Genomic DNA, 22,739 nt, shown 5'->3' with positions numbered 1-22,739 from the left:
TGCTAGTGCGGTAGTGTAGAGACCTGCACTGCCTGCCTGATGGTAGGAGGGCAAACAGTTTGTAGCATGGATGTGAAGGGACCTGATGATGTCACGCGCCCTACATAGACACCGCTTGCGCTGGAGGTCTACGACGGCAGGGAGCTAATGGCACCAGTGATGTGCTGGGCAGTTTTCACCACCCGTTGCAGGGCCTTCCGGTCAGCCATGGAGCATCCGCCAACCCACACTGTGGTGCAGTTAGTCAGATTGCTCTCGACCGTGCAGCGGTAAAAGTTCACCAGGATCTCGGGAGACAGGCGGGCCTTCTTCAGCCTCCTCAAAAAGTACAGGTGCTGCTGCGCCTTTTTGACCAGGGTTGAGGTGTTGAGGGTCCAGGAGAGGTCCTCGGAGATGTAGACACCCAGGAATTTGAAGCTGGGCACACACTCCACCTCAGTGCCATCAATGATAACTGGGGCGTGGCTGCAGCTTTTAGACTTCCTGTAATCCACAATGAGCTCCTTGGTTTTCTTTGCATTGAGGGCCAGGTTGTTGTCAGCGTACCATGCAGCCAGGTGCTTTACCTTCCTGTAGGCTGACTCGTCATTGTCACTGATCAGGCCTACCACCGTGGTGTCTTGAGGATGGTGTTGGAACCGTGTGCAGGAACGCAGTCCTAGTCTTCTTTAATGTTGTCTTTCCTCCTACTCAAACGCATCTTCATTTGAAAACATTTTATTTTGTATTATTTTTTATTTCCTACTTTTAATGTATTCTTTCTTCGACATATTTCCTCCCTTATCTTCACCTTCCATTTCAATCAATGGCAGTTGCATTTAACCAAGATCACGTTGTGGACATTGAATCAATGACATTTCATTAGATCTCTACAGAGGATGTCAATCAACTTAGTATGAGACTGACATTTCTTTTTAACTTCTTTTGTATGTTTCAATCAGCCTGAAAAGACACAGTCATTTCTTAATTCACATAAAGAGATCGACATGAAAAACACAATTGTTTTGTTTTGTTTGTCTGTTTATTAATTGCTGCCAGTCATTTTCCAACAAGGTAATGTTAAATATAGCACAGTTGAAAAGTCTAAACATTAGAAAGCTAACCCATATTTAAACAAAGGTTCTTAACAAAGTACCATTTTCATCAACATTATGTTTTGTCTCTAGTTACGTTGTCATTAAAATAGTGTGATATGTGTGTGTGTGTGTGTGTGTCTATTGTCTGTAAGCAGCTCATGTAAACGAGACACTGTCAGTTTGTCACACTGTGTATGTCTATACTAAGATTGTTTTGGTTAGTGGGATTCACGCCATGACATATATAGGTTGTGCATGTTATTGTACGATAGTGCATTTTCATATAACATGTAATAAATCAGTATATCAGCCCTGTATGAGAGAGAGAATAGGCAGGATGCACAGTGCACCTCCCCTCCAGATGGGGGCAGCATGGGCCATAGCCCCGTTGCACAGGTCAGTGTCACAGCAGTTGTTGTGGTAGGTGAAGTTCAGGCCTGCAGTATGTTTCTCCCCAGACAGACCACATTGGGAGGGAATGGCACAGCTCTTCTCATACAGGACCAGACGCAGGGAGCCTACAGATGGGAGAGAAGGGTAATACCAATAGTACTCAAAACACAGAATGAGTTTAGCACTACTAATAGTCAGTTAACCCAGACTTGGAGTTGGATGCATACAGTACAGTATACTTTATTTCACTTCAGTACGTGTAGGCCTATTCGTCAGTGCACTGAATGAAATAGAGGCAAGAGGAGATGACAGTGTAAATGCTAGACTGACAGGCATTGTGACGTATTACTGTCGTCCTAAGAGGCTAAAACAATTGGCCCACCAGGTGTCAGCGGGTAGGCCACACCAGCTCTACATTTAGAAAGGTTTTAAACACAATACATTCAACCACTGCAAATTACTGACCTCCATTGAGTTATGTTACAAAAACTCTTTAACAAGAAAGACATTGTCTGTGTTTTCAGAGCATTCCATTTCCTCTTATCCTCCTCATATCCTAAGAGGCACACAGAATCCTGTATCCCACCCACTGAGCGCACGGGCTATTTTTTTTAGATCATTTCCTGGCATCACAGGAATTAGGGAGCTAACGAGAGATAGTGGTGACAGTTAGCATTTTTAGCTAGTCTTTTGAATACCTAGTAGAAAGGCAAGTCTAGGCAGGCATAGTGGACCATAAAATATCTCCCACACTTAACTCTTCAACTTCAGTTGACACAACACAATTGCAGTGCCACTCAAGTTTGTTATTCAATCCAACGCACAATCACGGAACATAGGCTTCATTGTATTTGTCATTAACACAATATGTCATGCCACCTCCACCAGAAACCCAATACTGTCCCCAATGCCCACACACGCACACGCATGCAAGAATGTATATACACACACAAACACCCACAGTCTGCACTCACCTCGCGTCCCCACTGCAGTGCTAGCTAGGCAGCGCTGTCCAGCAGGACACTCCTGGGGGAACTTGAGGCAGTCCATGGGAGAGATGGCAGGAAACACACATGTGTAACAACACAGAGGTGCTAAGAAGGAAGGGGACCAACATACATTAAGATTATGTATCAATTATAAGATATACATCATACTAATGGGGGTATAACACTAACATTGTACTTAAGGTGGAGGGAAAAAAGACAACTCAGCACTAGAGGTATTGCTTTTCTTCTGAACTTTTTGGCTGACTGGCTAATGTATCTTATTATTTCCTGCTATCGCGATATGGGTCGAATCTAAAAAGACAATTGTCCTTGTTAAACAAAAATACTTTGTCATATTGAATTGAGTATTCCTAGGCATGATCCTCCTTTTCTTACATACCTGCCAGAGGAAGACAGCACAGGAAAAGAAGAAACAGTTGTGGATGAGACATCGCAGAAGTCCTAGAAGTTGATCCTTTGGCACTTTGGAAGATATTACAAACTCTTCTGTTGTTTTGGTCAACGCCCCTGCCTAATATCTTCAGCCTCGCTCTACTCCCAAATTGAATTTCCCTTGCCTTCCTTCCAAGTCAGTATCAAATCCATCCAACTCTCAGTCTTTCTCTCCCAGTCAACTACATGTATTTTCCTACTGTGATATTTCCCTCTCTGATAACGCAATAAGTGACCAGATGTCAGTTGTATTGTCCTCAAATGGTCAGTTGTAAATTCCCTCAATCTACCTCCCCATGTCTGGTCCTCTTTATTTCTGACTCTGGGAGTCAAGGTCTCCACCCAAAACTCTCCTAATTGAATTTGGATGGTAACCGTGTGGTGTGCTAACACACGCTCCCAGTATAATTTGTCAAAATCTGTCTAAAAGGGGGATTTACAGAGGTCCTTCCTTAAGAAAACAACTAAATGTGGTGGTGATTTATATTGTACTGAATCAAAAATAGCAAGGGAAGTTATACATCATGTCCATAATGAAGTCTACACCCACAGATGTGGATACAGAAGGCACAGTAAAAAGAGTGGAGGGGATGCACTGTATGTGAAACCTACAATATAGCATTATGCATTTTACACAAGAGTATTTCTTGCTGAGAAGCTTTTGCATTCAATTTATGCATGAGATAATAAAGAGACAGACAGACAGACAGGGAATGACTAAGAAAGAAAAAGAGTAACTAAGAGACAGACAGACAGACTGAGAGAGGAAGTAACTGCATTATCCATAACTCCCTAATGAGTGCCGTGAGGTGAGCAGGGAGGATAGTCAAGTGACAGGAGTCTTGTGATAGGGGTGGGCTAAGGCCGGATAAATTGTTTACCAGTCATTAAACACATCATGTACAGCCAGCCTTCCTGAAACCCACTCCACTGTGGATAAATATTAGATAGGCTAGGGTCACGTTCATTAAGCACAAAATGTGAGAAAACAGTGTGAAACAGGGAGGCACTACATGAACTTGTCCAATAAGAACTGCTTGTTTTTTAGTTTTCCTTTGGAAAATGCTTTGCTATCGGAAGGGAGGTTACAGGGTTGAACTAGTTGGCTCATGCTAGTGCTGATGCGTAGAATACAGATCCTCCTCCACTGTATTTCAACAGGATGTTTTGTGAGGCCTGGAGATGGGCTGACAGATGGTGTTCTTCCTTAATCCTGTCTATGTCCTATGTGTGTGTGTGTATGTCTCTATTGCTCTCTGTCTTTGTGTGTGTGTGTATATCTCTATTGCTCTCTGTCTTTGTGTGTGTCTCTCTCTCTCTCTTGTCATCAAATTATCATTTTCTTCTGACTCCCAATCAAGTCTGCAGTTGACTGTTTTGACCGTTTTGATTTCAGTAACATATGCCAGTCGCTAGACGAACATTGCACTGTCCTGTCTGCAGGTCACAGTCCATCTGTCACTAGCGGGTCTGTTTGAGTGTTTACCATTTAACCAGAGATGATTATCTCAAATTTGAGACAGAGTCATGTTTATCAATCTGAGGCCGAACCTCGGGAAGTGTGATAAACCACTAGCATTGATAATAAATTAGAAACCTGTCCTTAATTCTCCAAGACAAATATACATGTTGACAGACTATGTTGTGTAACTCCATCATATCTTTCTCTTGGACCCACTGCGTGGTTAAGTATATGACCAATATTGCAGAAAAAAACAGGATTATTTTTCGCAGACAAAGACTAGACTCCAACAAGACACATACACAGACACAAAGACACAAAGTTGAATAGTCAATCGTATTGCGTCTATAAAAAAGCTCCGAAAGCGTGCGAAGTAATAATGTGACTATATACAATTTAACATTGCGAATTGATAGAACTGTTGACGTTAATCTGTAGAATGGGCGGATACAAAATTGGCGAGGGAGCGGGGGTGTGGCACACTTGGAAACAATGAATCAGGGAGAAAATATGAATCCGGTGCAATAATCTCTCCGAAAACCACTTGAAATCAATCTGTGTTCTGCATTGAACGAGTTTACGTTAGAGCAACATTTCAACTGGTTTGGGCAACATTTTACGAAAAGATTAGCTGTCAAACTTACTTAAAGTGACAGAAGTCCGAATCAGTTGCACTCTGGTTGCTGAATTCTATTCGATCTGCACTTTCATAGAAGGTAAGAAGCAAATCTATCGTGATTAATATCCTACTTTTCTCCCTGAGCGGAGGGAATTAGGACGGTTGGGGGAGGGGAAGTGGGGGATGAAGGGGTGAACAGGGCGCCGGGTAAAGGGAAATATAGAAGAGAAGATAATAACGGGATAGGTTTTTGAAATTGAAAGAAAAAACAGAGAAAATAGGCATACGATTAAAGACATGGCGGAATAACTGAATGTGATTAACCTCTGTAAAAGTAATAATAAAGTAGACATCTTAACATTGCACTGGGCGTGATGAGCTCTTGCAGCCAACCAATGTTAGATGCATTTCGAATAACTTGTTTGGTTACTCTGCAGATGGCTGGCACGGGATGATTAAAAAGGCATAACAAAATGAAATACATTTGAGAAATATTCCGAAATCTAGTTGTATTCATTTGATTTGAGGTTTAGGTAGGTTACATTCCTAAAAATCAATATTGAGAGACATCACTTTTAGTTTGTTATTGTCTGATAATTACTCAAATTCTGCCGTGAATGGCTATTTTCTATTAATTATCCAGAATACCATAAATGTAGGTAGCATCTGAACATATAGGCGCAATCCTGCAACACTTGTTGCGTCAAAATGTTAAGAGGGGTCAACCTGAAATTGCTCAACATTCTGGTTTAGTAAACTCGTGTGCCTAGCAGGGAGAGAGAGCAGTCGTTTAAGCAAATATAATATTGGCGCTGGGATTCACAACAGGATGAAAATAAAGCAGGGAGTGTCTCTAAACTGTAGCCAACGAGCTGATTGATTTGCCATTGCAAGACCATTGTAGAATGTTGAGCTCAAATAATCTGCCCTTGAACAATGCAGCTCTTGTCAGCATTCTCCAGTCCACTCTGTTATCTGTATTAATTCTGGTTCAACTTGACATAAGAATAGTGTCTCTATGAAATAATAAGTTAAGAGAAGTAACATTACAAATGATTGAATAATTATTATTTAGTTGGACTAAATCAAGTATTCAATGGCAAATGGTGGACACTGAACACTTGAGATTATGCCGTTTTTTTTTTTCTTCATGCCAACTGTCCAATGCCAGCAGCACCACAAAACAGACCATTGTCTTTCTGAGGAAAATATCTTAAGTTCCAGACAGAATGGGTAGCCTACTATATGTCCTACAGTTGAAGAGAGTGAAATGCGTGCAGTAGAGCAGACACAAGTGATCACAGGAACTTTCATCTAATGAGTCACTGAGCATGTACTAACGTGCTTTATCCTTCTCATCAAAAGCCCTAAATAATATCTCCCTCCTTTCTTTCAGACAGCAATCAGACTGAAACTCATATTTACCTCCCTGGAACTTTGCAGTTGGTTTTGGAGTGGCTAATCACTGAAGTGGAAGAACAGGGATGAAGAGTTTCTCCTGTGTGTTTTCCTGCCTGATGACAGACTCCCCATAGAGCTGCTGATTCGCTCGATCACATCCCTTTAGTGTCCAGCTGGTCTTGCCATCACACCTCACAGCTTCTCAAACAGTTGGGAACACACTCTGACAACAATTGTCACCCACTCATTTAGTGGCAAACACACTTCTGTTCTGCCTTGTAGTGGCAGAACACCAATACTAGCCCAAAGCCAGGGTACTCCCACGCCTTCACACACACACACCCTCTCTTTCTCACACACACATCATGGCGAGCGTGTTGCCGTACGGCTGCTTCACCCACGCAGTGGTGCGGGGCATCCCAGAGACCTTTGGGAAGGTCGATAATGAGGAAACCACGACGGACTTGGCCAAGGCACAGCGTCAGTTTGGGGTTCTGACGGGGGCACTGAGACAGAAGGTGGGGCTGCAGCTCATAGAGATCCCTGCCGACCCGGAGCTACCAGAGAGTTGGAGGATAGAGGATGTAGCTGTGATACAGGGAGACACGGCACTCATCACCAGGCCATTCAAACAGCAGAGACGCAGAGAGGTAAACACTGACCACAACAACTGAGAAATACTGACTTTCGCTGACTTTTTTTTAACCTAAATGAACGAGATTTGTGTATGTTGTGAATCATTCCATTAAACGTGTTGTATTTCTGTCTCACCTATTGATTTATATTGTTGTTATTTATGTTTTAATCATAGATTAATGTTGCAGTAGAGTCAGTTTGACCTCTCCTTTCTTTCTTTCTCTCCCTCTCTGTCCCTTTCTCCTCTCTTCCTCAGGCTGAAGCGGTGAGGAGGGTGATGTCGGAGCTGAACCTGACAGTGGTGGAGTTGGGGGCAGAGGAGGGAGGCTCCGTAGGGGCCACGCTGGAGGGCAGCGACGTGCTCTTCACTGGCAGGGAGTTCTTTGTGGGCATCTCCTCTCACACCAACCACAGAGGAGCTGAGGTTCTGGCCGACACTTTCAGAGTGAGTATAGCTTGATTCCCCGATTCCTTTCTCAAACCACATGCGAGGACAAGATCCAAAGACCCTCCAACCTTCTCCTCCAATGTGTTCTGAGGAGGCAAGCAAAGAGGACATAAAGAATCTAGGAAAGACTAATTGGGACAGAGCCCATGTGTTGCAGCAGAGATGAGCAGGTGGCCATTGTTCTATTGTATTATGAGATTCATGGCTCAAAGACAAATGATGGAAGAGCAAGCTATGTCCCATTGGTCAGGGATGGTGGTGATCATACCAGGAAGCCCCTTGTGATTTGACATGGTCCACAGTAGCGCCATTAGTATTGATGGCTTCCTCTTGCTAAGTGCATTTATGGCAGTTATGTGTGTGTATATCTGTCCACGTGTGAGTTAACTTGTGTGAGGGTAGAAACAGATGGATGGGAAAGTATGAATGTACAAAGAAAATGCATACTTCTTAATTCTCTACCATGCTCCCGTAAACTAGACAAAATTAGATTTTCACAGTCAGGTCTGTTTATTTTAATGGACTTATAACAGTAGTCAATACCATAACTTGTTGGATTTCGATATTCAATATCACTCCTGGTAGGGCATGCAAACTACACCATTGTGTTTGGGTCGTTGTTTGTCTGCCGTCTGTCTGCTTTCCTGGTGTTGCTTTTTGCATGCAATATTTACAGAGTATTATCTAATCTATCTGATGAATTACTTGATTTGATGTCCAAGTACATGATCATGTTAAAAAGTAATTCAAAGATAAATCTTTTTCTTTGGGTCCCTGTGTGCACAATAAGAATAATATTTTAGAATCTACAACATTTTATAGGCCACTTAATGTTCTTACCATCTCTGTCCTCGTTGTAGGACTTCACTGTGTCCACGGTGCCAGTGTGTGAGGGAACTCGTCTAAAGAACATCTGCTCTATGGGAGGTCCTGATACTATCATCATCAGCAACAGTGATGGGGCCAAGAAGACCCTCCGGGTGAGTGTGTGTCCGAGAGAAAGATGGTGAACTAATATACAGTAGCTCTCTATCCATGTACTGTTGAAGTCGGGAAGTTTACATACACTTAGGTTGAAGTCATTAAAACTAGTTTTTCAACCACTCCACACATTTCTTGTTAACAAACTATAGTTTTTGCAAGTCGGTTAGGACATCTACTTTGTGCATGATGACACAAGTAATTTTTCCAACAATTGTTTACAGACAGATTATTTAACTTATAATTCACTGTATCACAATTCCAGTGGGTCAGAAGTTTACATACACTAACAGGCTGACTACACCGCTCGCGTTGCAAAAATAAATTTAGAAATTTATATTAAATTATTGCGCCAACGAGTGTCTGCGTTGCCAAGGTTAAAATAGGAGTCAGTTCTATTTGTGACGCTGATCGCGCTGCAAGTCCTGCCTCTCCCATCTCATTGGTTTATAGAAGCAGGTGCCATCTACTCAATGTATATACCCACGTGGGTGACTGAAAGACGAAATAGGTCAGTGGCGGTAATGCACCTAATTTAGAAAGTTGCCAATCACAATATAAAGTCAAGAGAAGAAAAGGCCAAGAAGGAGGAGAGATGACTAGAAACGATTCGGTTGACCGTTTTATGTGTGGATTAATTGGTGGAGTACAGGACCTTGTGCATTTCAGGTAAAATTACAACTCAATGTTTATGTCCCAGGACAAATTAGCTAGCAACAGCAAGCTAGCTAAATAGGACAAATTAGTTAGCAAGTGCAAGCTAGCTAGCTAAATTGCCATAAATGTTTAATGCTTTTCAACCTGTCCCCAAATTAATGTAATTGGTTCAGAGTTTTGATTTTTTTTGTTTTGATATTTTAACCTGCGTGTCATGATCGCGTTTGGTGTGGGGGGACAAAATAAATGTATGCACGATGGTGCACGCGCGCAGCCGGTTTGGGTTCCATGTAAGTTGACTGTGCCTTTAAACAACTTGGAAAATTTCAGAAAATTACATCATGGCTTTAGAAGCTTCTGATAGGCTAATTGACATCATCGGAGTCAATTGGAGGTGTACCTGTGGATGTATTTCAAGGTCTACCTTCAAACTCGGTGCCTCTTTGCTTGACATCATGGGAAAATCAAAAGAAATCAGCAAGAGACCTTAGGAAAAAAAATTGTAGACCTCCAAGTCTGGTTCATCATTGGGAGTAATTTCCAAACACCTGAAGGTATCACGTTCGTCTGTACAAACAATAGTATGAAACCATGGGACCATGCAGCCGTCAGTAAAACGAGTCCTATATCGACATAACTTGAAAGGCCACTCCGCAAGGAAGAAGCCAGTCCTCCAAAACCGCCATAAAAAAGCCAGACTACGGTTTGCAACTTTTTGGAGGAATGTCCTCTGGTCTGATGTTTGGCCATAATGACCATCGTTATGTTTGGAGGAAAAAGGGGGAGGCTTGCCAGCCAAATAACCCCATCCCAACCATGAAGCACAGGGGTGGCAGCATCTTGTTGTGGGGGTGCTTTGCTGCAGGAGGGACTGGTGCACTTCACAAAATAGATGGCATCGTGAGGAGGAAAGGTATGTGGATATATTGAAGCAGCATCTCAAGACATCAGTCAGGAAGTTAAAGCTTGGTTGCAAATGGGTCTTCCAAATGGATAATGACCCCAAGCATACTTCCAAAGTTGTGGCAAAATGGCTTATGGACAACAAAGTCAAGGTATTGGATTGACCATCACAAAGCCCTGACCTCAATCCTATAGAACATTTGTGGGCAGAACTGAAAAAGTGTGTTTGAGCAAGGAGGCCTACAAACCTGACTCAGTTACACCAGCTCTGTCAGGAGGAATGGGCCAAAATTCACCCAACTTATTGTGGGAAGCTTGTGGAAGGCTACCCAAAATGTTTGACCTAAGTTAAACAATTTAAAGGCAATGCTACTAAATACTAATTGAGTGTATGTAAACCTCTGACCTACTGGGAATGTGATAAAAGAAATAAAAGCTGAAATAAATCATCCTCTACTATTATTCTGACATTTAACATTCTTAAAATAAAGTGGTGATCCTAACTGACCTGAGACAGGGAATGTTTACTAGGATTAAATGTCAGGAATTGTGAAAAACGGATTATAAATGTAGTTGGCTATGGTGTATGTGAACTTCTAACTTCAACTGTACATTCTGCTTGCCTCAACAAACTGCCATTCAGACATGCAAAGTGATCGACTGAAAATTCTCCAGCCCAGTATTTATGTCTCTGCTCAGATGAAAATGTAAATGATAAAGCAAGCTTTGTTGGGCTGTTTTTAAAATGTCATTGTGTTGTTTAGAGCCCTATTTGCTCACATTACCCAAGTGTATGTGATCCATTTGGTCCCCATCCAGAGATGATTGGCTCTTGCCCAGTTCAGCTTCTCCCTGTGTGGGCTACTCAAATGTGAACAGACCCTGGCCGCTACTGTCATGCTAATTTTGTTAGCACTGCCTCTGTGTTTTTTGTAGATGATGGAGCAGCTGACTGATCACCACTACGAAATGCTCACGGTCCCGGCGGGCGCAGCAGCTAACTGTGTCTATGTCAGGGGCCCCTCCAAAGTGGACTACCTGCTTCACCCGCCCACTGAGGAGTGTCCTGACAGTGTCCCTGTGAGTGAACAGCTGTCTTTAGGCTACTTTACTAAGCTATACTTTTTTTTTATATCCACCGTATTGGGTCTTTGGCATATAAGAGAGAAACAATTATATTTTCAATACAAAATCCCTCTCGACTCAATCCCAAATGTGCCATGATATAGGCATTAATTTTCCACCCTGCTGCAATACACCATGAAATAATCACATGAAGTACACGGTAGAACAAGGAACGCAGGCTAAACACAAAAGCTTGTCAACCAGCTGTCAAGGACATCGGCTGAAGCTTCTCCCCATAAATGTGGATGTAATAAAACGGTATTCTCTCCACCCCCACCCCACAGGCCTTCCAGAAGCTGACAGACTACACCCTCCTCCCTACAGCGTGCAGCGAGGCCTCCAAGCTCGGAGGCCATCTGTCTTCATTCTGCCTACTTATCAATAGGAAGCCGAACTTCTGAATACCCTGCCCTTCTCCCATAGTAAACACATAGACCTTCATTGGCTATAGGAAAATACAAATGTGAACATAAAGAAAATGGCCAACTGTTGGGCCAGGGGCTAAAGGGAAAAGTCTAAACTGTATCCTTGGGACATCGCAACTCTGACGTCACCCCATTGAAGTTGACATTTTAAAACTGTTAGGGTAAGGGTTAAGGTTAGAGGTATGGTTAAGGTTAGGTAAGTTGTATGGTTTAGGGTTAAGTTTAGGGTAGGTAGGGATGTCTCAAGCATCCCGGATAGCACTAAATGGGGCTAAAGAGGGTTCCCCTTCTGTGGAAAGAGTGCAGTGTGGCTTGAGGATCTTTAATAGGCTCTAGATTTGAAATGTAGGCGTACTGTATACGGGCCCGGCTCTACAGAGATGCTCTCTGGAGACAAAAGCATAGCCAAATCAGTTTTATATCCCTATATTATATAACAAGACTTGCTGCCATTATCCAAAATGTCTGATCCATCCTCCGAACCACACTCTCTGCGCTCAGTAAGTAGGCTGTTGTTACGTTGCGGCCATAGAAATATAATCCATAGAAGGGACTTGCCACCGCTAACCATGTCAATTTGACTGGTAAACACATGGGTACACTCACAGTGGCTGCCAGTCCTGACTTAAATGGGCACATCCGTTGTATAGATTCTATGGATTCTGTCTATCGTTGTATAGGCCTTTTGCAAATTTCAGGGCAGGTGGGGCAGAGCACTTTTTTTTGTTGCCTGTTTTGCATGTTATCAGTTATCAAAATGTATTGAGTTAATAAAGCTGCATACAAACATGGTCTCTTTTTTTTTGCTTTTTTGAGTAAGGCAGATCCAAAATGCAGGTGTTTCATTCTCTCAGTACTTTCTGTGGTGTAGGGACAGCCTGTGGAAAATACAGAGCGTAGGGGTTGGTAATCTTCTAGTTGCGCCGTGATTGGTTCAGTGTTCTGTCACTCATGGGGACAGTATGGCACCACAAAATCTACAGGGAGAGCTAGAAAGTTCAAGCCCTCTTGAGTGCTGCCATAGATTTACATTAGAAGTGCCCATTAGTAGGCTCAAGGTCATTGGCCACAGATAAAATTACGTCAAATCACGTTATATCTACCATAGCTTTGATTGGACTGATCATGTCAACATCATACTCTCAAAATCTTGGCTAGCAAGTTAGACAAGCAGTCATCATCATGAAACACGTCGACAATCTACTGCAAATCCTTTTTAATCCTTGAAAAGGATTAAGAGAAATTATAGATAAAACGTATCGGTGCTCATCGGCCATTGGACATAAACATTACACAAGTTGGAAATCGAAAATTCAACATTTGGGTGGTTTGGAAGGAATCCGTAGCTAAACGCAAAGCGTTGCAAAGCAATCACTATTTTGCTTCCCCTGCCTGCTATTCGGTTGAGAGGGTGTGTGGTCTGGGTTTAAGGGTCTCCTTACCAAGCTTAAAAGGAGACATTCACACGCAACACCATGGGACAGAAAAGGTAGAATACATTGGCTACGCTGTCAATCCAGCATGACTTCTGCTGCGTTCAAGGAAACTGGGAAATCTTAGACTTTGGTGAGTTCAAGACAACTGTGAAAAAAGGTTGAATCATGATGCCAGTGATCTTCAGGTCAGAGCTCTAAAAAGAGGCCCGAGTTCCTGACTTGGAAGCTCGCCCCCTCCCCTGAGCGCCATGAAAAAAACGTGATTTTTTTCTGAGTTCCCAGTTGTCTTGAAAGCGCCATGAATCCAGAGAATATCAGACTTTAATGAAAAAGTTAAGACAAAATTTGCCCTGAGGGACTGCCGCGCCACCTTCCTGTTCAAGTGAGCACAGCACAACGGTGAGTCCAAAAATGTCTTGTATGCTGCTGCATAAATTATGTAATATGCCAGGGAGATAAGAAAGTAATTAATTCTACAATTTGGATCCCTCCACAGCCTCAAAGAGAATCTAGATACTTTTTCTAACCAAATTATGATAAATGTGTGTAAAATTTAAGCTAAATAAGTGTTTTGTGCCTATGGAACATTTCTGGGATATTTTATTTCAGTTCACGAAACATGGGACCAACACTTTACTAGTTGTGTTTTTATATTTATTATTTATAATAATACATTATTATATATTTATATGTGTGTATATATATCAAAGTAATATATTAATAATAGTGATTAGTTAGATCTAAGTATGGTGATTGTGTTTAAGGTCAGAGAGAACTCCCATTTGTTTCTGTAAAATAGAACATGACTGTCCTCCATTAATTGTAAGTCAACTGTAACTTTTGTGACCAATATTACGTATTGGTCACAAAAAAAGACAAACTTTTACATTGCCGTGTAGTTTACCAATAACATGGTCTGACGGTGATGTGGACATACTCGGTATACATATCCCGAAATAAAGAAATTATCTCACTATAATACATTTGAATAGAAAGTTAACAAAAATAGATAAGATCTTGCTTCCATAGAAAGGAAAATACCTGTCAATTTGTGGTAAAAATCACCATGATTAACTCTTTAGTCAAATCCCAGTTTACCTATTTGCTTATGGTCTTGCCTACACCTAGTGACCTGTTTTTTAAATTATATGAGCAAAAAATATTTAAAAAAAATGTGGGATGGCAAGCCAGACAAAATTAAAAGGGCCTATTTATATAATGAATATGAATTCGGAGGGCAGAAATTATTAAATATTAAAACAGACCAAACATTTGTTGGAAAAATGACTTGTGTCATGCACAAAGTAGATGTTCTAACCGACTTGCCAAAACTATAGTTTGTTAACAAGACATTTGTGGAGTGGTTGATAAACAAGTTTTAATGACTCCAACCTTAGTGTATGTAAACTTCCGACTTCAACTGTATATTTCCTCCTAATATTGTAGAATCAGTGTTTTCTGTCTTTTCATTGGCCTGGGCTTTTGGTTGCGAACTGAGTCAGTTTGACCTCTCCTTTCTTTCTTTCTCTCCCTCTCTGTCCCTTTCTCCTCTCTTCCTCAGGCTGAAGCGGTGAGGAGGGTGATGTCGGAGCTGAACCTGACAGTGGTGGAGTTGGGGGCAGAGGAGGGAGGCTCCGTAGGGGCCACGCTGGAGGGCAGCGACGTGCTCTTCACTGGCAGGGAGTTCTCATGCACAAAGTAGATGTCCTAACCGACTTGCAAAAACTATAGTTTGTTAACAAGAAATGTGTGGAGTGGTTGAAAAACTAGTTTTAATGACTTCAACCTAAGTGTATGTAAACTTCCCGACTTCAACAGTACATGGATAGAGAGCTACTGTATATTAGTTCACCATCTTTCTCTCGGACACACACTCACCCGGAGGGTCTTCTTGGCCCCATCACTGTTGCTGATGATGATAGTATCAGGACCTCCCATAGAGCAGATGTTCTTTAGACGAGTTCCCTCACACACTGGCACCGTGGACACAGTGAAGTCCTACAACGAGGACAGAGATGGTAAGAACATTAAGTGGCCTAAATGACAGAATTGCATCAAATGAATGAATGAAAGGCACCATTTTGGGGGGGGGGGGGATCCTGTGTGCAAATCCTATAAATGCCTCTGCTATTATGCAAATGAAATGTGATACATGCAATGCTTTATCACGAAGGGGATTTTAAATGCATGTTTGTTTGATTAGAACACACGTGAAATCTGTTAAAATTTAGATTTAGTGGGTCTGCGTTTTGGAAAGCAGACTTGAAAGCTAACGTGACCCCTCGCCGACTTAAAATGCCATTGTCATTATAGATTCTTTGTCATACTCTCCAGGACATAAATCACCGATCTGAAGACTAAATTGTATACATTTACCAATGTGCTGGTTGAGATCTGATGGCCAAATTAATCAGCCAGGGAGAGTACGAGTTCAAAAGTCTCTCAACTATTTCCATCGTTATGCTTGCATTGTTTGTAATTCCTGTGGATTAACCGAGGCCCAAATTGGAAAATATTATGGGCTGAAACACTGACAGTTGTCCATAATGGCTCAAACGCATAATTCAGAGTTGTAGACTAATGCGTAACACTTCCCGACCATGATATACACGACATGACCAAAAGAATGTGGACAGCAGCTCGACGAACATCTCATTCCAAAATAAGGGGCATTAATATGGAGTTGGTCCCCCTTTGCTGCTATAACAGCCTCCATCCACTCTTCTGGGAAGTCTTTCCACTAGATGGTGGAACATTGCTTTTGGGGACTTGCTTCCATTCATCAACAAGAGCATCAGTGATGTCAGGCACTGATGTTGGGCTATTAGGCCTGGCTCGCAGTCGGCGTTCCAATTAATCCCAAAGGTGTTCGATGGGGTCGAGGTCAGGGCTCTGCAGGCCAGTCAAGTTTTTCCACACCGATCTCATCAAACCATTTCTGTATAGACCTCGCTTTGTTCACAGGGGCATTGTCATGCTGAAACAGGAAAGGGGATTCCCCAAACTGTTGCCACAAAGATAGAAGCACAGAATCGTCTAGGATGTCATTGTATGTTGTAGCGTTATGATTTCCCTGCACTGAAACTAGGGGTCTAGCCCGAACCATATAAACAGCCCCAGGCCATTATTCCTCCTCCACCAAACTTTACAGTTGGCACTATGCATTGGAGCAGGTACAGTTCTCCTGGCATCCGCCAAACCCAGATTTGTCTGTCGGACTGCCTGATGGTGAAGCATGATTCATCACTCCAGAGAACGCGTTTCCACTGCTCCAGAGTCCAATGGCAGCGAGCTTTACACCACTCCAGCGTATGCTTGATATTGTGCATGGTGATCTTAGGCTTGTGTGTGGCTGCTCTGCCATGGAAACCCATTTCATGAAAGTCCTGACGAGCAGTTAGTGTGCTGACCTTGCTTCCAGAGGCAGTTTGGAACTCATTAGTATTTGTATTTATTAGGGATCCCAAGGCCAAGGCAGCAGCTACTCTTCCTGGGGTGCAAACACGTCAAGGCACGTACATTACATATAAAACCAAATACACTGCTCAAAAAAATAAAGGGAACACTAAAATAACACATCCTAGATCTGAATGAATGAAATATTCTTATTAAATACTTTTTCTTTACATAGTTGAATGTGCTGACGACAAAATCACACAAAAATTATCAATGGAAATCAAATTGATCAACCCATGGAGGTCTGGATTTGGAGTCACACTCAAAATTAAAGTGGAAAACCACACTACAGGCTGATCCAACTTTGATGTAATGTCCTTAAAACAAGTCAAAATTAGGCTCAGTAGTGTGTGTGGCCTCCACGTGCCTGTATGACCTCCCTACAACGTCTGGGCATGCTCCTGATGAGGTGGCGGATGGTCTCCTGAGGGATCTCCTCCCAGACCTGGACTAAAGCATCCGCCAACTCCTGGACAGTCTGTGGTGCAACGTGGCGTTGGTGGATGGAGCGAGACATGATGTCCCAGATGTGCTCAATTGAGGTCTGGGGAACGGGCGGGCCAGTCCATAGCATCAATGCCTTCCTCTTGAAGGAACTGACACACTCCAGCCACATGAGGTCTAGCATTGTCTTGCATTAGGAGGAACCCAGGGCCAACCGCACCAGCATATGGTCTCACAAGGGGTCTGAGGATCTCATCTCGGTACCTAATGGCAGTCAGGCTACCTCTGGCGAACACATGGAGGGCTGTGCGGCCCCCCAAAGTAATGCCACCCCACACCATGACTGACTCACCGCCAAACCGGTCATGCTGGAGGATGTTGCAGGCAGCAGAACGTTCTCCACAGCATCTCCAGACTCTGTCACGTGCTCAGTGTGAACCTGCTTTCATCTGTGAAGAGCACAGGGCGCCAGTGACGAATTTGCCAATCTTGGTGTTCTCTGGCAAATGCCAAACGTTCTGCACGGTGTTGGGCTGTAAGCACAACCCCCACCTGTGGACATCGGGCCCTCATACCACCCTCATGGAGTCTGTTTCTGACCGTTTGAGCAGACACATGCACATTTGTGGCCTGCTGGAGGTCATTTTGCAGGGCTCTGGCCGTGCTCCTCCGGCTCCTCCTTGCACAAAGGTGGAGGTAGCGGTCCTGCTGCTGGGTTGTTGCCCTCCTACGGCCTCCTCCACGTCTCCTGATGTACTGGCCTGTCTCCTGGTAGCGCCTCCATGCTCTGGACACTACGCTGACAGACACAGCAAACCTTCTTGCCACAGCTCACATTGATGTGCCATCCTGGATGAGCTGCACTACCTGAGCCACTTGTGTGGGTTGTAGACTCCGTCTCATGCTACCACTAGAGTGAAAGCACCGCCAGCATTCAAAAGTGACCAAAACATCAGCCAGGAAGCATAGGAACTGAGAAGTGGTCTGTGGTCACCACCTGCAGAACCACTCCTTTATTGTCTTGCTAATTGCTTATAATTTCCACCTGTTGTCTATTCCATTTGCACAACAGCATGTGAAATGTATTGTCAATCAGTGTTGCTTCCTAAGTGGACAGTTTGATTTCACAGAAGTGTGATTGACTTGGAGTTACATTGTGTTGTGTAAGAGTTCCCTTTATTTTTTTGAGCAGTGTATAAAACAGTACATCATATAACATTACACCACTACATATCTACAATACAAAATGTATAATACCACCATACAACAAAATATACAATGTATGTATGTGTAGAGTGCATGTGCTAGTGCTTCTGTGTATGTGTGTGTCTGTACCTTTGTGTGTGTCTCTTCACAGTCCCTGATGTTCCATAAGGTGTACTTTTGCCTAATTATTTTATCTGATTCTACTGCTTGTATCAGTTACCTGATGTGGAATAGAGTTCCATGTAGTCATGGCTCAATGTAGTACTGTGCGCCTCCCATAGTCTGTTCTGGACTTGGGGACTGTGAAGAGACCTCTGGTGTGTGCTAGTAGTTTAAACAGACAGCTCTGTACATTCAGCTTGTCAACACTTCTTACAAAAACAAATATTGTTGAAGTCCATCTCTCCTCTACTGTGAGCTATGAGAGATTGACATGCATATTATTAATGTTAGCTCTACATGTACATTAAAGGGCCAGACGTGCTGCCCTGTTCTGGGCAAGTTGTAATTATCCCACATCACTCTTTGTGGCACCTGACCACATTACTGAACATGTGCGACAAAACTATGGCCTGTAGGACCTGTCTTGTTGATAGTGTTACTAAGGCAGAGCAGCGCTTTACTATGGACATGACTTCGCCTAGTCTTAGCTACTGTTGTATCAATATGTGTTGACCGTGACAGTTTACAATACATGGTTACTCCAAGTAGTTTAGTCATCTCAACTTGCTTAATTTCCACATTATTGATTACAAGATTTAGTTGAGGTTTAGGGTTTAGTGAATGATTTGTCCCAAATACAATGCTTTTAATTTTTTTTATATTTACGATGAACTTATTCCTTGCCACCCATTCTGAATCTAACTGCAGCTCTTTGTTAAGTGTTGCAGTCATTTCAGTCACTGTAGTAGCTGGCGTGTGTAGTGTTGAGTCCTCCGCATACATAGACATGCCGTTAGTAAAGATTGAAAAACGTAAGGGGCCTAAACAGCTGCCCTGGGGAATTCCTGATTCTACCTGGATTATGTTGGAGAGGCTTCCATTAAAGAACACCCTCTGTTAGAAAGGTAACTCTTTATCCACAATATAGCAGGGGTGTAAAAGCCATAACACATACGTTTTTTCCAGCAGCAGACTATGATTGAGGATGTCAAAAGCCAAACTGAAGTCTAACAAAAAATATTTTTATCATCAATTTCTCTTAACCAATCATCAGTCATTTGTGTAAGTGCTGTGCTTGTTGAATGTCCTTCCCTATAAGCATGCTGAAAGTCCATTGTCAATTGGTTTCCTGTAAAATAGCATTGTATCTGGTCAAACAACATTTTTTCCCAAAAGTTTACTAAGGGTTGGAAACAGGGTGATTGGTCAGTTATTTGAGCCAGTAATGGGGGCTTTACTATTCTTGGGTAGCGGAATGAATTTTGCTTCCCTCCAGGCCTGAAGGCACACACTTTCTAGTATTTTTTTAATTGAAGATATGGCAAATAGGAGTGGCAATATCGTCCGCTATTATCCTCAGTAATGTTCCATCCAGGTTGTCAAACCCCAGTGAATTGTCATTGTTGATAGACAACAATAATCTTTTCACCTCTTCCACACTTACTTCATGGAATTCAAAAATACCGTGCTTGTCTTTCATAATTTGGTCAGATATACTTGGATGTGGAGTGTCAGTGTTTGTTGCTGGCATGTCATGCCTAAGTTTGCTAATTTTGCCAATGAAAAATCATTAAAGTGGTTGGCAATATCAGTGGGTTTTGTGATGAATGGGCCATCTGATTTAATGAATGATGGAGCAGAGTTAGCCTTTTCTCATTTATTTTCGTTTCATAGTACATTTTTATTTAGTCTAGTCACATGATTTCTCAATTTGCGGTACGTTTGCTAATCGGTTGTACTACCAGACTTCTTTGCCATACCTTTTGCAGCATCCCTCTGAAACATACAATATTTCAATTCCTCATCAATCCAAGGGTATTTAACAGTTTTTACATGGGTGCATGCTTATTAGTAACTGGAATAAGCAATTTCATGTGTCAAGTGCAGCGTTTGGTTGCTCCTCGTTACACACCACAGACCAGCAAATATTCTTTACATCAACAGACGAATCACTACAAAACTTCTTGTATGACCTCTTATGCATTATATTAGGCCCAGCCTTTGGAACTTAGGTTTTCCTAGATATGGCTACTATATTGTGATCACTACATCCTATGGATTTGGCTACTGCTTAAAAGCCCATGTCTGCAGCCTTAGTAAAGATCTGATCAATAGATGTTGATGATTTAATTCCTGCGCTGTTTGTAAGTACCCTCTTAGGTTGACTGATAACCTGAACCAGGTTGCAGGCACTATTTACAGTTTGATGTTTTTTCTTGAGTGGGCAGCTTGATGAAAGCCAGTCAATATTTAAATCACCCAGAAATTATACCTCTCTGTTGCAAGAAAAGGTATGTGAACCCTTCGGAATTACCTGGATTTCACAACAATAGACAAACATAGTGTGCTTAAACTAATAACACAAATGATTGTATTTGTGTTGTCTATATTGAATACATCCTTTAAACATTCACATTGTAGGTTTGAAAAAATATGTGAACCCCTAGGCTAATGACTTCTCCAAAGGCTAATTGGAGTCAGCTAACCTGGATTCATATCAATGAGACGAGATTAGAGATGTTGGTTAGAACTGCCTTGCCCTATAAAAAACACTCACAAAATTTGAGATTGCCATTCACAAGAAGCATTGCCTGATGTGAACCATGCCTCAAACAAGAGATCTCAGAAGACCTAAGATTAAGAATTGTAGACTTACATAAAGCTGGAAAGGGTTACAAAAGTATCTCTAAAAGCCTTGATGTTCATCAGTCCACGGTAAGACAGATTGTCCATAAATTGAGAAGGTTCAGCACTGTTGCTACACTCCCTAGGAGTGGCCGTCCTGCAAAGATGACTTGCAAGAGCACAGGGCAGAATGCTGAATGCGGTTAAGATGAATCCTAGTGTCAGCTAAAGACTTACAGAAATCTCTTGAACATGCTAACATATCTGTTGACGAGTCTACAATACATATATCACTAAACAAGAATGGTGTTCATGGGAGGACACCACAGAAGAAGCCACTGCTGTCCAAAAAAAACATTGCTGCACATCTGAAGTTTGCAAAAATGCACCTGGATGTTCCACAGTTCTACTGGCAAAATATTCTGTGGACAGATGAAACTACAGTTGAGTTGTTTGGAAGGAACACAACACTATGTGTGGAGAAAAAAAGGCACAGCACACCAACATCAAAACCTCATCCCAACTATAAAGTATGGTGGAGGGAGCATCATGGTTTGGGGCTGCTTTGCTGCCTCAGGGCCCAGGCCCTGATTTCCCAAGTTTATCAAGACATTTTGCAGGAGAATGTTAGTCTATCTGTCCGCCAATTGAAGCTCAACAGAAGTTGGGTGATGCAACAGGACAACGACCCAAAACACAGAAGTAAATCAACAATAGAATGGCTTCAACAGAAGAAAATAAGCCTTCTGGAGTGGCCCAGTCATTTCACATTCTTAAAAGTGGTGATCCTAACTGACCTAAGACAGGGAGTCCTGACCTCAACCCGATTGAGATGCTGTGGCATGACCTCAAGACAGCAGTTTGCACCAGACATCCCAAGAATATTGCTGAACTGAAACAGTTTTGTAAAGAGGATTGGTAAAAGAAAATCCTCCTGACCGTTGTGCAGGTCTGATCCGCAACTACAGAAAACGTTTGGTTGAGGTTATTGCTGCCAAAGGAGGGTCAACCAGTTATTAAATCCAAGGGTTCAAATACTTTTCCCACCCTGCACTGTGAATGTTTACACGGTGTGTTCAATAAATACATGAAAACGTATAATTGTTTGTGTTTTATTAGTTTAAGCAGGCTGTGCTTGTCTATTGTTGTGACCTAGATGATCAGATCAAATTTTATGACCAATATATGCAGAAATCCAGGTATTTCCAAAGGGTTCACATACTTTTTCTTGACACTTTACCTCTGTTGATATCACATACATTATTAAGCATTTCATACATATTATCCAGATACTGACTGTTAGCACTTGGTCTGTAGCAGCTTCCCATAAGAATAGGATTGAGATGAGGCAGATGCCATATTATTTCAACAGTATTTAATATGAGATCCTCTCTAAGCTTTACAGGAATGTGATTCTGAATATTAGGCCGCAACACCGCCCCCGTTGGTTGGCATGTCTTTTCGGTAGATGTTATAACCATGTATTGCTGCCACTATCAAAGGTATTATCTAAGTGAGTTATTTAAAGAGATCGTCAGAATGAGTGTCATCTGTTACAAGTTAATAACTTTATTAACGTTGTTTCATAGTATGTTACTCTGGGCTATTTTTTTAAACACTTTTCTGGGTTGGTTGATTGTTTTTTATGCTTTACTGGGAAGCTTATCAGAAGTAGACTTGTTCATGTTATTTATATTTGAGCTGATAGTGCACGGTGTGCTGCTCACAGTGGACTTCCTACTAGGGAAAGGAAATCGGGCACTGCCTCAGTGCTAGCCGTGACTCTGATTCATAGGCACATGATTACTGCATACAATAGCTGTAGGACCAGAGCTATTCAGG

General features: G+C 42.2%; 2 protein-coding genes across 3 annotated transcripts; one reads left to right on the top strand and one right to left on the bottom strand.

The window, feature by feature from the left end:
* Positions 1-1,002: 1,002 nt before the first annotated feature.
* On the bottom strand, positions 1,003-3,519 carry LOC110496043 (uncharacterized). Its single transcript, XM_021571683.3, has 3 exons — positions 2,859-3,519; positions 2,444-2,563; positions 1,003-1,594 (listed from the first exon to the last, which is right to left on the bottom strand). Exons 1-3 carry the CDS (start codon positions 2,908-2,910, stop codon positions 1,383-1,385), a joined length of 384 nt encoding a protein of 127 aa, XP_021427358.1. The 5' UTR covers positions 2,911-3,519; the 3' UTR covers positions 1,003-1,382.
* A 1,122-nt stretch (positions 3,520-4,641) lies between these two features.
* Positions 4,642-12,355, top strand: LOC110496042 (putative hydrolase DDAH2). Of its 2 annotated transcripts, none has more exons than XM_021571680.3 (6): positions 4,642-5,089; positions 6,389-7,043; positions 7,286-7,474; positions 8,338-8,457; positions 10,955-11,098; positions 11,428-12,355. In XM_021571680.3, exons 2-6 carry the CDS (start codon positions 6,759-6,761, stop codon positions 11,542-11,544), a joined length of 855 nt encoding a protein of 284 aa, XP_021427355.1. In that variant the 5' UTR covers positions 4,642-5,089; positions 6,389-6,758; the 3' UTR covers positions 11,545-12,355. The 2 variants fall into 2 exon arrangements, with proteins under 2 accessions (XP_021427355.1, XP_021427356.1); XM_021571681.3 differs by having other exon boundaries at positions 4,831-5,089; positions 6,393-7,043.
* The last annotated feature ends 10,384 nt before the right edge of the window (positions 12,356-22,739 follow it).

This window comes from Oncorhynchus mykiss, chromosome 18 (genome assembly GCF_057628025.1).
Source record: "Oncorhynchus mykiss isolate SJ-2025 chromosome 18, ASM5762802v1, whole genome shotgun sequence".
Classification (NCBI taxonomy): Eukaryota; Metazoa; Chordata; class Actinopteri; order Salmoniformes; family Salmonidae; genus Oncorhynchus; species Oncorhynchus mykiss.
Note: the sequence above shows the minus strand (reverse complement) of the source record. Positions and strands in the feature narration are given on the sequence as shown.

Bases quoted from the DNA above. Each gene is read 5' to 3' on its own strand.
- LOC110496043 (XM_021571683.3), bottom strand. From the start codon at position 2,910: ATGTCTCATCCACAACTGTTTCTTCTTTTCCTGTGCTGTCTTCCTCTG. The intron at 2,564-2,858 runs GTATGTAAGAAA...CTTCCTTCTTAG, and splicing joins GTGCTGTCTTCCTCTGGCAG to CACCTCTGTGTTGTTACACA. The intron at 1,595-2,443 runs GTGAGTGCAGAC...TCCCATCTGTAG, and splicing joins CACTGCAGTGGGGACGCGAG to GCTCCCTGCGTCTGGTCCTG.
- LOC110496042 (XM_021571680.3), top strand. From the start codon at position 6,759: ATGGCGAGCGTGTTGCCGTACGGCTGCTTCACCCACGCAGTGGTGCGG. The intron at 8,458-10,954 runs GTGAGTGTGTGT...TGTTTTTTGTAG, and splicing joins GGGCCAAGAAGACCCTCCGG to ATGATGGAGCAGCTGACTGA. The intron at 11,099-11,427 runs GTGAGTGAACAG...CCCACCCCACAG, and splicing joins AGTGTCCTGACAGTGTCCCT to GCCTTCCAGAAGCTGACAGA.